Source organism: Cyprinus carpio, chromosome A18, assembly GCF_018340385.1.
Source record: "Cyprinus carpio isolate SPL01 chromosome A18, ASM1834038v1, whole genome shotgun sequence".
Classification (NCBI taxonomy): domain Eukaryota; kingdom Metazoa; phylum Chordata; class Actinopteri; order Cypriniformes; family Cyprinidae; genus Cyprinus; species Cyprinus carpio.
The window spans coordinates 9351082-9365458 of NC_056589.1; the positions used below are offsets into that span (position 1 = coordinate 9351082).

General features: G+C 36.7%; 1 protein-coding gene across 1 annotated transcript in view; it reads left to right on the plus strand.

Moving 5' to 3' along the window:
- Positions 1 to 14377, plus strand: part of LOC109103625 (homeodomain-interacting protein kinase 3-like) — a 68040-nt gene that overhangs the window by 25610 nt on the left and 28053 nt on the right. The window contains exons 3-6 of the mRNA XM_042774717.1: positions 6619 to 6716; positions 7459 to 7477; positions 12286 to 12412; positions 12942 to 13028. Coding sequence (XP_042630651.1) covers positions 6619 to 6716; positions 7459 to 7477; positions 12286 to 12412; positions 12942 to 13028 — 331 coding nt within the window. The remainder of the gene's footprint in view (positions 1 to 6618; positions 6717 to 7458; positions 7478 to 12285; positions 12413 to 12941; positions 13029 to 14377) is intronic.

Consider the following 14377-nt stretch of genomic DNA (forward strand, 5'->3'; position numbering starts at 1 on the left):
TTTTTTTTTTTTTTTTTTTTTTTTTTAAATTGTGTATTTTTCTTCTCTGTTATTATGTTATGTGTTGGTTTTATATTTTTTGTCAATGCAGTGGTTGTATTCGTGAGCCTAAAACAAATTTCCCATTGGGACAATAAAGTATACCTAACCTAACATATATATATATATATATTCGTGAGCCTAAAAATATTATATTATTATTATTATTATTATTATTATTATTATTATATTTTGTTTTTTTTTTTTTTTTTTTATTCGTGAGCCTAAAACAAATTTCCCATTGGGACAATAAAGTATACCTAACCTAACATTTTTGTTTGTTTCAGAACTAAAACGTTTTGTTTCACATTAACACTGTTAGAAGGCATAAATTTGTCCTTGTGGATTGATATTGTTAAATGCTTCAAGTGCCCTTTAATTAAACATACTGTAAATAAACCAGAACTTAGGACTTTATGGATATCCCTCCCACAAGGTCACAGAGTTAAGAATGCACTTCCCTCACTCTGGAATCAGATTCTTTATTGGTCTTTGTTTAGTTGCACTTCCCAGAAGTGGTCTCAAAAGAGAACTATGATGTGACTCAGAAATTTCCGGCTTATCTTCCTCCATCATCGTAGCTGTACACTAGAATAAGGAAATAAAGAGTTGGTGAATTACTTGATTTTAGGTTTTATAAAATTTGAGGTCCCTTATATTCCAATCTCGTGTGGTATTTAAAAAAACAATGGATTACAGAAAGTAAATATTTCTGTAAAATGTTCAATCTTAAGGAAGGATCCTCAGATTACAGTCCTGTGATGAAGGGGATTTCTGTCTGTTCACATGCTCTAAAAAGTTTTCCTCAGTTTTCTTATAGAGTTCATGTTGGACTATGTGCTATGTTCAGCTGTTTGCTGACAGAAGGCCATGCCGGAGACATGAAGGGTGTGTTTGTCACTTACCTTCGCTCAAATATTGAAGCCCTTGTCTACTACAAGAGTACTGTTTTGCCTGTATCTGCTTAGATGCAGTAGGCTTTGGTTTGATTTCGCTTCATCTACAGGTGTTTTTAGATTTGATAGTGCCTTTGTTTGGTTTTCTTAATCTTGATATATGAAGATCTCTGCATGCTTTCTGGAAACATAAAAGATACTATCTTGAGGATGTCTTGTTTAGGAATGTCCTTTCTGTACACTTGCACTAGAAACCTTGAAAGTGGCTTTTCAGATTAGCTGGGAATTTCCTTCGGTCTCTGCAGAATAGTTCCAATAGTTCTAGTTCCAACCTATCTGTGAGACTGTATTATCAAGCAATAGGTTTCATATGCATTTGTGTGTGTGATTGCATCAAAACATCTTCAGCCTTTCAAGGAATTGTTTTGTCTGTCTTACTATTATAATGGTTTTTGGGTTTATTTTTTGGGGTTTTTATACATAACCATCCTGCAGTTTGGTATCAAATCTAATGTTCTTTAGTATCCTCAGGTAATAAGCCTCCAGGTGATATTTCCTATTAGCACTCCATTCCTTTCTCCTCTAAATATAGTATCACAACCTTTATTGCTTTCAAAAGCTTGAGCTTTGTGGAAAGGTAGCCTTGCTCTGTGATAGTGTTTAGGTGTTATGTAGTTGTTAATTTAAGATCCTACGTTCAACAGGGCTTCTGTGGTTGTTTGACACTGTCATCCTTTGTTACATTGCAAATTTTTTATTTATTTATTTATTTTTTTACCAAGAGAAAACTTAACATTAGCATGATCATGAACATTTCCTTGAAGTTTACAGACCTACACAAGGTTCATGCCACCCAGCTACTTATCAGGGAACACGCTAAAGTAACACATAGGTATTTGCTTTCACAGATTGCACACTTAATCCACAATTGTGAGTGAGGACCGTAATAACAGCAGTGGAGTGAGACCTGTAATTCACCAAACAAACCAATGACTGCGTAACGGGAAGGCTATTAAACCGGGTTTAACTTGCTGTTCACTTATGAAGCATAAGTTCATGCAAATGAAAATTCTGTAATTTCTTCACCCTCATGTTTTTCCAAAGATATATAACTTTGTTCCGAAGGAACAATGTTAGTCATGTGGTTTATTCTGTGTTTATATTGAATAAATATGTTTGATAATAAATGTTCAATAATAAAAGTACACTAAAGTCACAACCGTAGGCGTCGTTTGAGTCTGATTATTATTATTATTTTATATATATATAATATTTTAACCAGACTTCAGACTAAATTACTATATTACTAAATGAATTTCAGACTCAAATATTTTGGGAACAGACCCAAAAGTGTTTTATAGATATGATATGGCAGATGCGTGTATTACCTTATATTATAACCAGTTGATTGTTTTTTTTTTTTTTTTTTTTTTTTTAATTTTCAAATGATAAAGCATATCATGTTTAATTTTATAATTTGTTACCATGACTTTTTGGCTGATACCTTGGACCCTGATTAGTTAGTTGGGTCAGTTGTGTTAATTTAAAATGCAATGTGTGACCAATAATGATTTTTTTTTTTTTTTTTTTTGTCAAGTTAATTTATACTATTATAGTTTATTATTAATAGCTTCACAACCCTTAAAAAACACAGACTAACACTACTTGTAAGTTCTGTGAAAGTGCTTGAATTTCATTCTTATGATCTGTACAAACACTGTGTCGAGCTGGTTCTTGATTTCTGATAACTCTTCATGTTGTCTGAATCTACAAATTTAAAAACCCAAGGCTTCTTAAATGTAAGCATGGGGACCTGCATAGACAAAAGGTTGGGAACCACTGATCTACACAGAGGAACAACCCACCCTCCAGTTTTCATTACAGTATGCAGTCACTCTGGGCAGATATTTTCATTGCCGTGATTATTCAGTGCCGCTCATAGACAGATCAGATATATGGACGGAGATGCCGTTAATGGATTGGCTCTCATATGCTTATGAGGGAGATAATATATACGAGAACTGCAGTGGATCATCACCCAGCGGCTGCTTGAGAATGGGCTGCTTTATGCATGGAGACATCAGGAAGCTCTCTGAACTCCTTCATCTGATTTAAGGGAGCTTGTAGGAGGAGGCTTAATGCAGAGTTTTTTAAACTGAATATTATGCATGTCCCACATTAATGCACCAGGCCCTAAATGGACCTCCAACATTTGTTTCCCCTGTCTACTTAGGCATCAACCTTTCTAGGCAGCATCCAAATCGAAAATGGAACCTCATAAATGACTGTCACCCATGCACACCTCACAAATAACACTTTTCAATTAAGGTTAAGCCCAAAGTATACTTTGATTTTTAAGTGTATGCAAGGGTATACATAGTTTCATCATCAACATAGTATGTGCGCAGTTAGAATTTTCTAATTGCACTAATATGCTCCGCTACAACAGTATTTTAGTGGCATGTTAAAAAATTATAGATTAGGACATTAAAGTCGTAATATTTTGCAAAAAAAAGTTAAAATTACGAGAATAAGGTTGTAGCAATACAAAAATAAAGTAAAAAATTTTGAGAATAAGGTTGTAGCAATATAATAATAAAATCAAAATTATAAGAAAAAAGTTGAAATATTTTGAGAATAAAGTCAAAATTATGAGAATTAAGTCATAGCATTTAAAAGATTAAAGTAAAAAAAAAGGGGGGGGGGGGGTCATGGCCTAGTGGTTAGACTCCTAACCCTAAGGTTGTGGGTTCTAGTCTCGGGCCGGCAATACCACGTCTGAGGTGCCCTTGAGTAAGGCACTGAACCCTCAACTGCTCCCCGGGCGCTGCAGCAAAAATGGCTGCCCACTGCTCCGGGTGTGTGTTCACGGTGTGTGTGTGTGTTCACTGCTGTGTGTGCACTTTGGATGGGTTAAATGCAGAGCACAAATTCTGAGTATGGGTCACCATACTTGTCTGTATGTCACTTTACTTCACTTCACTTTTTTTATAATATTTTAAGAGTATAGCCTATATTGCGCATGCAAATGGCCCGGAGCACCGAGATAAATTCTGGTGGCCTGCCAACTGATTTGAAATATGTGGGATTATTAGCTGAAATCATTCCATGTGTCATATACTCGCAGGGACAGTGTGCTTGGAAATAATATTTCACATCTTTGAATGCATGCATTATTTATGTTGCGCCATCCACCCAATAATTGCAATAAGCTTTGTGCTTTTGGCACTTTTAATATAAAACAAAGTCTCAGCTTTTTAAAGAGATACCTACAAATTCAGTTTAAATTAGTAAATTTGTTCATAACTTCTTTTGAGAAATGGTGCACACTACACATAACAAGTAGTTGTATTTTCATGCAAAGACAGTTTAAAAGTAGCCAAAAAATGTCCAACAAGTAGTTGTATTTTCATGCAAAGACTTTTCATGTCAATTCCATCATCATGTACTCCCCTTCCACTTGTTTCTGTTTTGTAGGATTTTTGTTTCTTATGTTTTGAAGGAGAGTTTTTTTTTTTTTTTTAGATATTTTGAAGATTGATTGTAAGTCAATAGCTAACTGTTTGGTTACCAGCATTCATTAGAATGTCTTTTGTGCTCAACAGGAAAAAACTCATACAGGTTTGAAACAACTTTTAAGTTAACTATGCTTACTATTGTCCCGCCCATTGCCATGGTTCTCGCTGTCAGTCATCACCTTTTCCAATTCAGTCCCGCTGCACTGTGTAGCTAGTAGCATGAGAAATAAAACTGTTATTCAAATTGTGATTGGGTTTTAAACAAAGCCAGGAAAAAGTGTTCCCTTTGTAATCACTGAAGAGGTCAATAACAATCTTTTATTTACATCATGTTAATACTTTGTTGGTGTAATACTTTTAACATTATTGTGATTTACACAATATTCCTTATATTATAATAAAAGTGTGTTTGTGCTTGTGTAGTCTGAGTGACAATAATCTGTCAGACAGACTTACTCAGATGAACACTGACTGGAGCAGCATCAGGGTCTCACATGGAGAGACCTTAATGCCATTCAATGAGCTCACTGTGGTGATTTGTTGCTAAGCAGTCACAAGGCTTCCTGTGTCACCATGGCTACACTTGAAGTAGAGCTCACTCACCTGGTAACCCACGTAAAACCAATTCTTTGCCTGGGCCTTTGAAAAGGTGTTTTTAAATATGAAGTTTTATGTTTTGTTTGTACCTGTTAAGCTCTGCAAAGTTTGATCCATTGAGTTGAAGATTAATCTTTAATTTAAATACTAGTTTTAATTATATTTATTATTACACAGCTCTCTAAAAAAAGCTTGATTCTGATTGGTCAATCCCGACATTCCTAGGAACGTTATCCCCCGATTACAACACCGAATAACATACCACTCATCTGGGTATTTGTTTTCACATCTCTCATATCACACTCTAGTTTCATTCAAATGCAACTTCTATCATCTTGCACCTCAGTTATTGACTGTATTTACTGTAAAATGAAACCAGAGGATTTCCGTATTAATAGTAGACCCGCAGCAATACTTGAAGTTTGTCTTGTAGCCAGAACGATTGTTTTGTAAATTGTAATGGATTTAAGATATTAATCAGGTATGGTTTTTCATATTGATATTTTGTGTCTTATTATTTACTTATGTGGCAAGTAGTCATGTAAAAAGAGGGATACTGTACAGCCGGTTGTTATTGCAGAATAAACACGTGCAGGGTGATGCCAGCCCTGAGATAACTGGCTGGATGTGCATTATCACTTACATATTTTTCCTTTATATTGTAGACCCCTAGGGCTTTAGGGCTGGCTAAAAATATATAACTTTATTTTGAATTATTTGATCAGACTGATCTGTTAATTTAATTATTATTATAATAATAATTATTATTATTATATATCTTTTTTTTTATGCACTGGTTTTTACTAAAATATATGTTGTGCTTCTTGTAGTAGTGTATCTCCCGTTCTGCTGATGTCACAGAGTTAGAGAGTTGGTGCCGGTTGGCCACCCTGCACACAGACACAGATATCCACTGCCTCTGTTACTCATTGTATCAGTTTTATAGGTTTGCACTAAACAAATGGGAAAAAAAATGTTCTTAATTTCTGGGCTGTGTGCCACTCTCTCTGAAATTAAATTGTCCATGTGAGTCACCTTTTCCAGGCAGTCCTGTGCACATTTTTCCCCCTGCTCAGTGCTGTACAGTAAAGTTCCAAGTCAGTTTGGTTTTATAAATTGGCCTATATTCTCTAAATGCATGTGTGTAACCAATGCATACTGTTGATCTTATTGTGAACGAATAATCTGCATGTTTATTTATTTATTTTTTATCAAAATATCATAACTAGATCATCTGGTGAAAATGACAGATTTCTCTTTGGTGATGGATGCTGAATTTCTCCAATAATTAAGGCTAGTGGTTTTAAATCCGGCCACTGCAACAAAAAACAAAACAAAAAACATTTTACTTTTTTTTTGTGATAATCTGCAATGGCCAAAAATATTCAGATTTAGAAGTTCAATCAAAAGAATAGAATCAAATAAGGAGTTCAGTGCCAGAAGTACATTCAGTACAGCACTATAGTTCTCAGAGTTTTTAGTCTGAGTGTGAAATTTGAGGGTCAGTTTTGAGGTTTTGTTTTCTAATGCTGACCCTGCTTCTTATATTGGTGTTTCTGTCATAACAGGGCTCCGGAGATCATTCTTGGCCTGCCTTTTTGTGAAGCCATAGACATGTGGTCGCTGGGATGTGTGATTGCTGAGCTCTTCTTGGGCTGGCCTCTGAGTGAAGAGGATGGAGAGAGAGGCAAAGAATGCTGGCTAAAACGCTGCTTTCCTCCTGCACCCACCTTCGAATCTTATGGAACCTGCCCAGAACCAGAACCTGACTCATATTTATGATATGATGATATGAATATATATGCATGCATGCATTGATTCATGCATTCATTAAGTAATTCAATATGTTTAGTAAAAATACAAGCTTTTTGGGTTAAAATGTGACCTAGAAATGGTTTTGTGAGATTTACCCATTCCTATCCATATCTCTTTCTGTGTTTCAAATTTCTCTCTCTCTCTCTCTCTCTCTCTCTCTCTCTCTCTAGCTCACTCACACACACACACACACTCTAAATGTCTCTTCTGGATCGCGAGTTCTCCATATTTCTCCTCCTCTTGACGTAATCTGTTTAGCACAGGGCCGTGGTATGTGCTGTCAGGCCCAAACAATCCCAAGAAGAATTTTCACGGCCACTTCTTAGCGGTTGTGTTGGTGTACAAGTGTCAGCGTGTGGGTGTTTGTTGTGCGCTCTCATGCTGCTGCGTCTGTCTGAGTACGCATGGTTTATGATCTGAGCGTTTTCTAGTTTTCGGGCTATACTCTGCCTGCTGCTGGGCCCCTGAATGCCTCGGGGGTGAAACTGAGAGGAGGGGGCATTACCAAGTATCTGTGTGTCTGCATGTGTGATAGATGCGCAGGAACAAGCCCAGATTAGAACACTGTTTCTGGGAAGGGATGGAAAGCAGAGCCCCAGGAGCCATTGACTTGACATAGCAGTTGGCAGCAGTAGCAGGGGGTTTGATGGGTTTTCCTCTTCCTTTTGGCCAGGCTGTTAACACAGCTGGGGGGAGGTTATGTATCTCAAGATGCCAGCGGGTGTCATGAACTGTCAGTCTAAAAGCTACATGCCTCTTATTGCTCATATATAACCCTGTATTGTGCCAGCAAGACCTCTAAAGGCCGGGACAACCCAAGCCGACTTCAAAGAACTAGCGGCGACGAAAGCCGATGGTGTTCTCACCTTGGCAGTGTTGGACCAAAAAGCTGCGCTCGAACACACTGCACAGACTACAGCTGATGGTAAACTAACAGGTGCGTTCTGCGCATGCCTGAGAAGAATTAACCGTCTATATAAGCAGCTATTAATAGTATATATTCGTCATTCAAAAGGAGAAACCGAAACAAAGATATATACGAGATAAACGCAGATATACGAAATGTAAACAAAGCCGCGTTTGCTAACCATTTTGAATATCAGTAACCTTGATAACTTTAATCATTTTAAGCAGCTCATGTTGTTATGAAAACACTCGCGTATTAGAATGATTGGGAAAGATCATGTCACATTTAAACAGCCTTCTGTCTTTTCTGCCTTCATTTACGTGCTTGTTTTCATCACTTTTGCTTCAATTCTTGGCCAATGACTCGTTCGCTAAACTAACCATCCAATCAGAGCTCTCACTCTTGCCGATGGCCGCCGACGTCGATTCAACATGTTGAATCATGCAAACAGCCACCGATGTGAGCCCGACGAGTGGAACACACCAAACAAACTAGCCCGACCGTCGCTCACCATCGGCCCGACATTGGCCAAAGGCCGACCATCGGCTTGGTGTGTCCCGCCCTTAAGCCCATGAGAACTTGGTCTGCTGGAAATAATTCATCTCCACTATCACAGCACACTAGCTTTAACTCAACAACACCTGTGAGAAGAAAAGTCAGAATTTGCCCATCTGCTAAGAAAGAGCCTTTTTTTCCCCAGGGAAAGTGGATCAGAATGTACCCATTCCTGATGTTAGATTCCACTGCTCAATGTCTCAAGATCCATTTGGATGACTTTTTTCCCTGATCTTCAGACTAGACGATGGAACACGTGTTTCTTTGGCGTTTTTTGTGTTTTCTTTATTGAACGAAATACGTTCCAAATGTTCAACATTTTATTGGATTTTTTTTTCCCAAAAATGAATAAATACTGTTTTAATTAGTTTAAATAATTAAATGATTTAAATATAATATAATTATATAATAAAATCCAATTGAGGCATGAGTTTATCTAGCAGATATTTTAAATAACCAACATTTTAATTGACTGTAACCAAAAGCAGAGTACATTTAAAGCACATCTTTAGAAAGTCTCAAAAAACTTTTGACTATTCAAGCGAGTTTTTATTTTATTTTGTTTTATTATCATTGTCGTAGTTTTAATTTGTTTTAGCAACCTAATTTCGTGAGAATTCGTAAACATCATAAGCGTTGCCTTTTTTTTTTATTATATATATATATATATATATATATATATATATATATATATATATATATATATATATATATATATATATATATATATATATATATATATATATATTTTTTTTTTTTTTTTTTTTTTTTTTTTTTCATGTAAAATTTGTAATTAAAACATCACCACGTAGGGCCACTCCTAACCCTACCCCAAAATCCTACCTTCAGGGGTGGCAGATCTTCAGAAATGTATTTGTGAAATCAGGTTTTTCTGAAGTATGTTGGAAAGCGATTCATAATGGAACAAAAGGACTCAACATCAGGGCTCCAGACAAAAGCTCCTATAAGAAACAAAAATAAGTTACAGAATAAATGTTTTCTTTCTTTCTTTCTTTCTTTCTTTTTCTCTTTCTTTCTTTCTTTCTTTCTTTCTTTCTTTCTTTCTTTCTTTCTTTTCTTTTTCTTTCTTTCTTCTTTTTCTTTCTTTCTTTCTTTCTTTTCTTTCTTTCTTTTTTGTTTTCTTTCTTTCTTTCTTTCTTTCTTTCTTTCTTTCTTTCTTTTTTTAAACACCTTAAAATTTCAGTCACACTGTCATATGTTTATGTCTCCCCTCCTTTTACAGCATAAGCTTTTTAATCCATCTTGTAGATGTCCTGGGAACTACGTTTCACTTAAAGTGGGAACTACACATCTTTTCCAACTTGAGAACTATATACAGTGGCAAATAATTATTTATTACACATAATCTGTGTAAATGACAGCATCACTTGGCCATTGAGTGAAGTTTGGGCTCCTCCTCAATGCATCTTATAAATGTTGTCATAAGTCTTGCATTCATCCAGTCTGTTTTTCTTTGTTAGTGACATGTTATTATACAGGAGGTGTTAAATTTTATCTTTAGCTCCTTGCATTCTTTCTTATCATGTAGACAACAGGTTAATTAAAACTATGAATATACAATATAGTGCATATATTTAGCAAAATGCTCTTCTTTATAGCTATTTTTTCTAGCTTACTAATGAGCTAATGGATGCCTAATGGTTATTTTGAGGAAAATGTATTGGGGTGTATGTAATGTATTGTTTAGTGGCATTGTTTATAAGCTTAAAATGTTATCTGCAGTTTAAAACCCTGAATGACTGATTACATGAGGCATTTCGGGAAGATGTACTGTATCTTATAATATACCTTTTGGTGTCAATTAATGTTTATTTCGTACTTTAGTAGTATTAGAAAGATAGGATGGGTTCACGTGCCGCTTGAACTGAGGCACTATTGATTGATTGATATATGATTCTAGTCTAGGGACTAAAATGGCTTGTGGTATTGCACTTCTAATCCACACACCTTCTTCACGGGGGTGTTCAATTCAATCTCACACAGCAAAAATTATTTATAGAAGAAGTGAACACCCCCTTATGGTACCAATCGCAGGGCCTCATCTCACCAGCATTGTGGAACCTGCGTTGGACACTGCCACAATGTTACAGCAAGTGGCTATTAGGACTCTTGAATGTAGAAGAAAATGTGTGGTTTGGACATATAGGCATATTCTTAAAGTACTAAAGTGACACAGCCCTGTTTGAAAATAAAGCTGTTACTCTTAGAGGCTAAAACACACATGCAGGGTCCAGAAGTAACACTCAACAAGTGCCAAATGTGAGTAAAAATAAAACTGACTCACTGGCCAGTTGGCTGATAACAGCTTTTAATGAATTAAGTTGTACAATATTTGAATGGCAATAAATAACAGAGTTTATTGGTTCTTTCTTCTTATAAGTTTTATTGTGGTAGTAAGTTTAAGATTTTATTTGTTACTAGGAAGTTAAAAGTTACAGCTTTTATTGTTTTTACCTCTGCCCTGTTCAGTTTTCCCACAAATACAATACATATAGAGATACAGATATAAAGACAGACAGAAATGATGAAACCTGATGACCAGGCTATCCAGTGTTATTATTATTATTATTATTATTTTTTTAAGGTTTTGGTTACAACAAACACGTATAGTGGCCACAGGCTCTTAAGTGCCAAAAGATCAAAGTATAGATCAAAGCATATTTAAATTAGTCCATACTAATATGCATGTGAGCAACAGACTGAAATTTAAGTGATTTTTTTTTATTATTTTTTTTTACTGAAAAACTTTCACTACTCAATCTCAAACCTTTGACTTTACAAATCATACATAATCTGTTGCAGAGGGGATTTTCAGCTTTTTGATGTCTATCCATATCTATGAAAAAAACCTTCCATTCTTCACACCCCTTTAAAGATGCAGTACATAATATTGACAGCTTGCGGTTGTAATGGATACTGCATTTGAAGTTCTAAATACTGGAGAGAGTGTTTTCTCCTGCCCCCGTCCAGACTTGACAGTCATGCGGGTTGCCAAATTGAGCACATGTAACAGGAATGAGTGTAATTGACAATGGAGGGCGACAAGCCTTAAACTGTAATTTGATTTGTTGATTTATCTACGTTTTAATATGCTTCTTGTCACAGCGCTATTTAGATAGATGCGGAAGCTTTTTAGATCAGGGAGAGTCTGCAATCTCTGACCAAGTTCATTTGCTAGCTTCCATGGCTGCAATACGCTGTGTTTTCTGCCACTTGGCAACCCAAGGTATCGGAATACTGTTGGAAAAATGGGCAGTTGGCGAAATCAAACAGATCAAAATAAAAAAACAACATTCCAACAATTTTTTAGTATAACTTATGTGAATATAGGAAATTATATGAATAAAGTATATTTTCAAAAATATTTTCCTAAAACATTAAAAATGTTAAGCTGATATGGTGCAAATGTTCTCGACTTTGTGTTGAGTTTCTTTGGATCAGTTGATCTTTCTCTGAAGCTTTCCTGCTTGATAGGCTGTTTAGAACAAAAAGGTAAGGATTTTTTTTTTCTTCTTTCTCTCTCTCTCTTATCAGGCTATCACAAATATTCTGGCCCAGTCTGGGTTGAGAGGTCAAAGGGTCATGTGATCTGATTTTAAGATGTGCCACTGCAGGTCTTGCACCTCTGCTGTCCCCATGTGACACTGAGCATCTAATAGATCTTTCATGCACACCATAGTGCTGTTGACGTAAGAACGCACACAAAATGGCCACACGCCACCTCCTGTGGGTTTCACACAAGCATGACTCCATAAATCGCCCGTTTCTGCGTGTCGTTCAGAACACGTGCTGCGTTCTTAATGTGCTATTGAGAACACATGCTGTTTCCAGGCACCTGACAGTCTTTTGTTGACGTATCCATTTACATTGGACGGTGTTAAAACATTAACAATGATCGAGTTCACCAAGCTCTGTTTCACTCTTTCCCATCTGTCTCTCCTCAGATTCGCTACATTTCTCAGACGCAGGGTCTGCCAGGAGAGCATCTGTTAAATGTGGCGACGAAGACATCTCGCTTCTTTTGCCGGGAGTCGGACTCGCCGTATGCGGCCTGGAGACTTAAAGTGAGATCAAAATCTGTGACACACACACACACACGTGTGTGTGTTGGATGTTTAGAGTGAGATCAAAATCTGTGACACACACACACACACATACAGATCACTCATATCATCAGATCACACGTATCACAATTACATTATTAGTTGATATTATTTTTTTATCCACCTACAGCCTTGATTATTTCATCAGAAAAGAAAATTTGTTTCAGAGCTGGAAACAGCAGTGGAAGTTCATATCATCAGATCACACGTATCATCTTCACTAATGATAAATGTATTCTGTTGATGTATTTGAATTTTTTCGAAATATTGTATGCATTTAAAAAATGTTTTCATGACATTTTACTTTAATGTGTAAAAATTGTAGTGTAATTTTTATATTTGTTGTGGGATATGAGCTGGACATTTCTTCCTGAAATGAATCCATTGTTACATTTTAATTAAAAAGACAAATAATGTATTGTGCACAATAATAAAATATGCATTACATCGAAATTGAGTTTAATAGCTTTACATTTTGTGTATTTTTCAGTCCACAGAAGAGCACGAGACAGAGACGGGGCTTAAATCAAAGGAAGCCAGAAAGTACATCTTCAGCTGTTTGGATGACATAGCGCATGTGCGTATCTTTGGATCAAGAACACAAGTTAGAAAGTGGAAAATCTCTGCAAATGGAGTTACCTTACAAATGCAAATAGAAAACTAATTTTGTGCTGTGTAACTTAAAGTGTAACATGTAGCAAATTAGTTTAAAAGGGAAATGTATATAACAAATGCAAATAGACAACTAATTTTGTGCTGTGTAACTTAAAGTGTAACATGTAGCAAATAAAAATTAAACTTTCATATATTTTAGATTCATTGCCACACCAACTGAAATATTCAGGTCTTTTATTGTTTTAATACTGATGATTTTTGGCATACAGCTCATGAAAACCCAAAATTCCTATCTCAAAAAAATTAGCATATTTCATCCGACCAATAAAAAGAAAAGTGTTTTTAATACAAAAAAAGTAACCTTCAAATAATTATGTTCAGTTTATGCACTCAATACTTGGTCGGGAATCCTTTTGCAGAAATTACTGCTTCAATGCGGCGTGGCATGGAGGCAATCAGCCTGTGGCACTGCTGAGGTGTTATGGAGGCCCAGGATGCTTCGATAGCGGCCTTAAGAGTGTTGGGTCTTGCGTCTCTCAACTTTCTCTTCACAATATCCCACAGATTCTCTATGGGGTTGAGGTCAGGAGAGTTGGCAGGCCAATTGAGCACAGTAATACCATGGTCAGTAAACCATTTACCAGTGGTTTTTGGCACTGTGAGCAGGTGCCAGGTCGTGCTGCAAAAAACGAAATCTTCATCTCCATAAAGCTTTTCAGCAGATGGAAGCATGAAGTGCTCCAAAATCTCCTGATAGGCTAGCTGCATTGACCCTGCCCTTGATAAAACACAGTGAACCAACACCAGGCAGCTGACATGGACCACCCCAGACCATCACTGACTGTGGGTACTTGACACTGGACTTCAGGCATTTTAGCATTTCCTTCTCCCCAGTCTTTCCTCCAGACTCTGGCACCTTGATTTCCGAATGACATGCAAAATTTGCTTTCATCCGAAAAAAAGTACTTTGGACCACTGAGCAACAGTCCAGTGCTGCTTCTCTGTAGCCCATTTCCTGCACACGCCTGTGCACGGTGGCTCTGGATGTTTCTACTCCAGAATCAGTCCACCTGCTTCCGCAGGTCCCCCAGGTCTGGAATCGGTCCTTCTCCACAAATCTTCCTCAGGGTCCAGTCACCTCTTCTCGTTGTGCAGCCGTTTTTTTGCCACACTTTTTCCTTCCCACAGACTTCCCACTGAGGTGCCTTGATACAGCACTCTGGGAAACAGCCTATTCGTTCAGAAATTTCTTTCTGTGTCTTACCCTCTCGCTTGAGGGTGTCAATGATGGCCTTCTGGACAGCAGTCAGG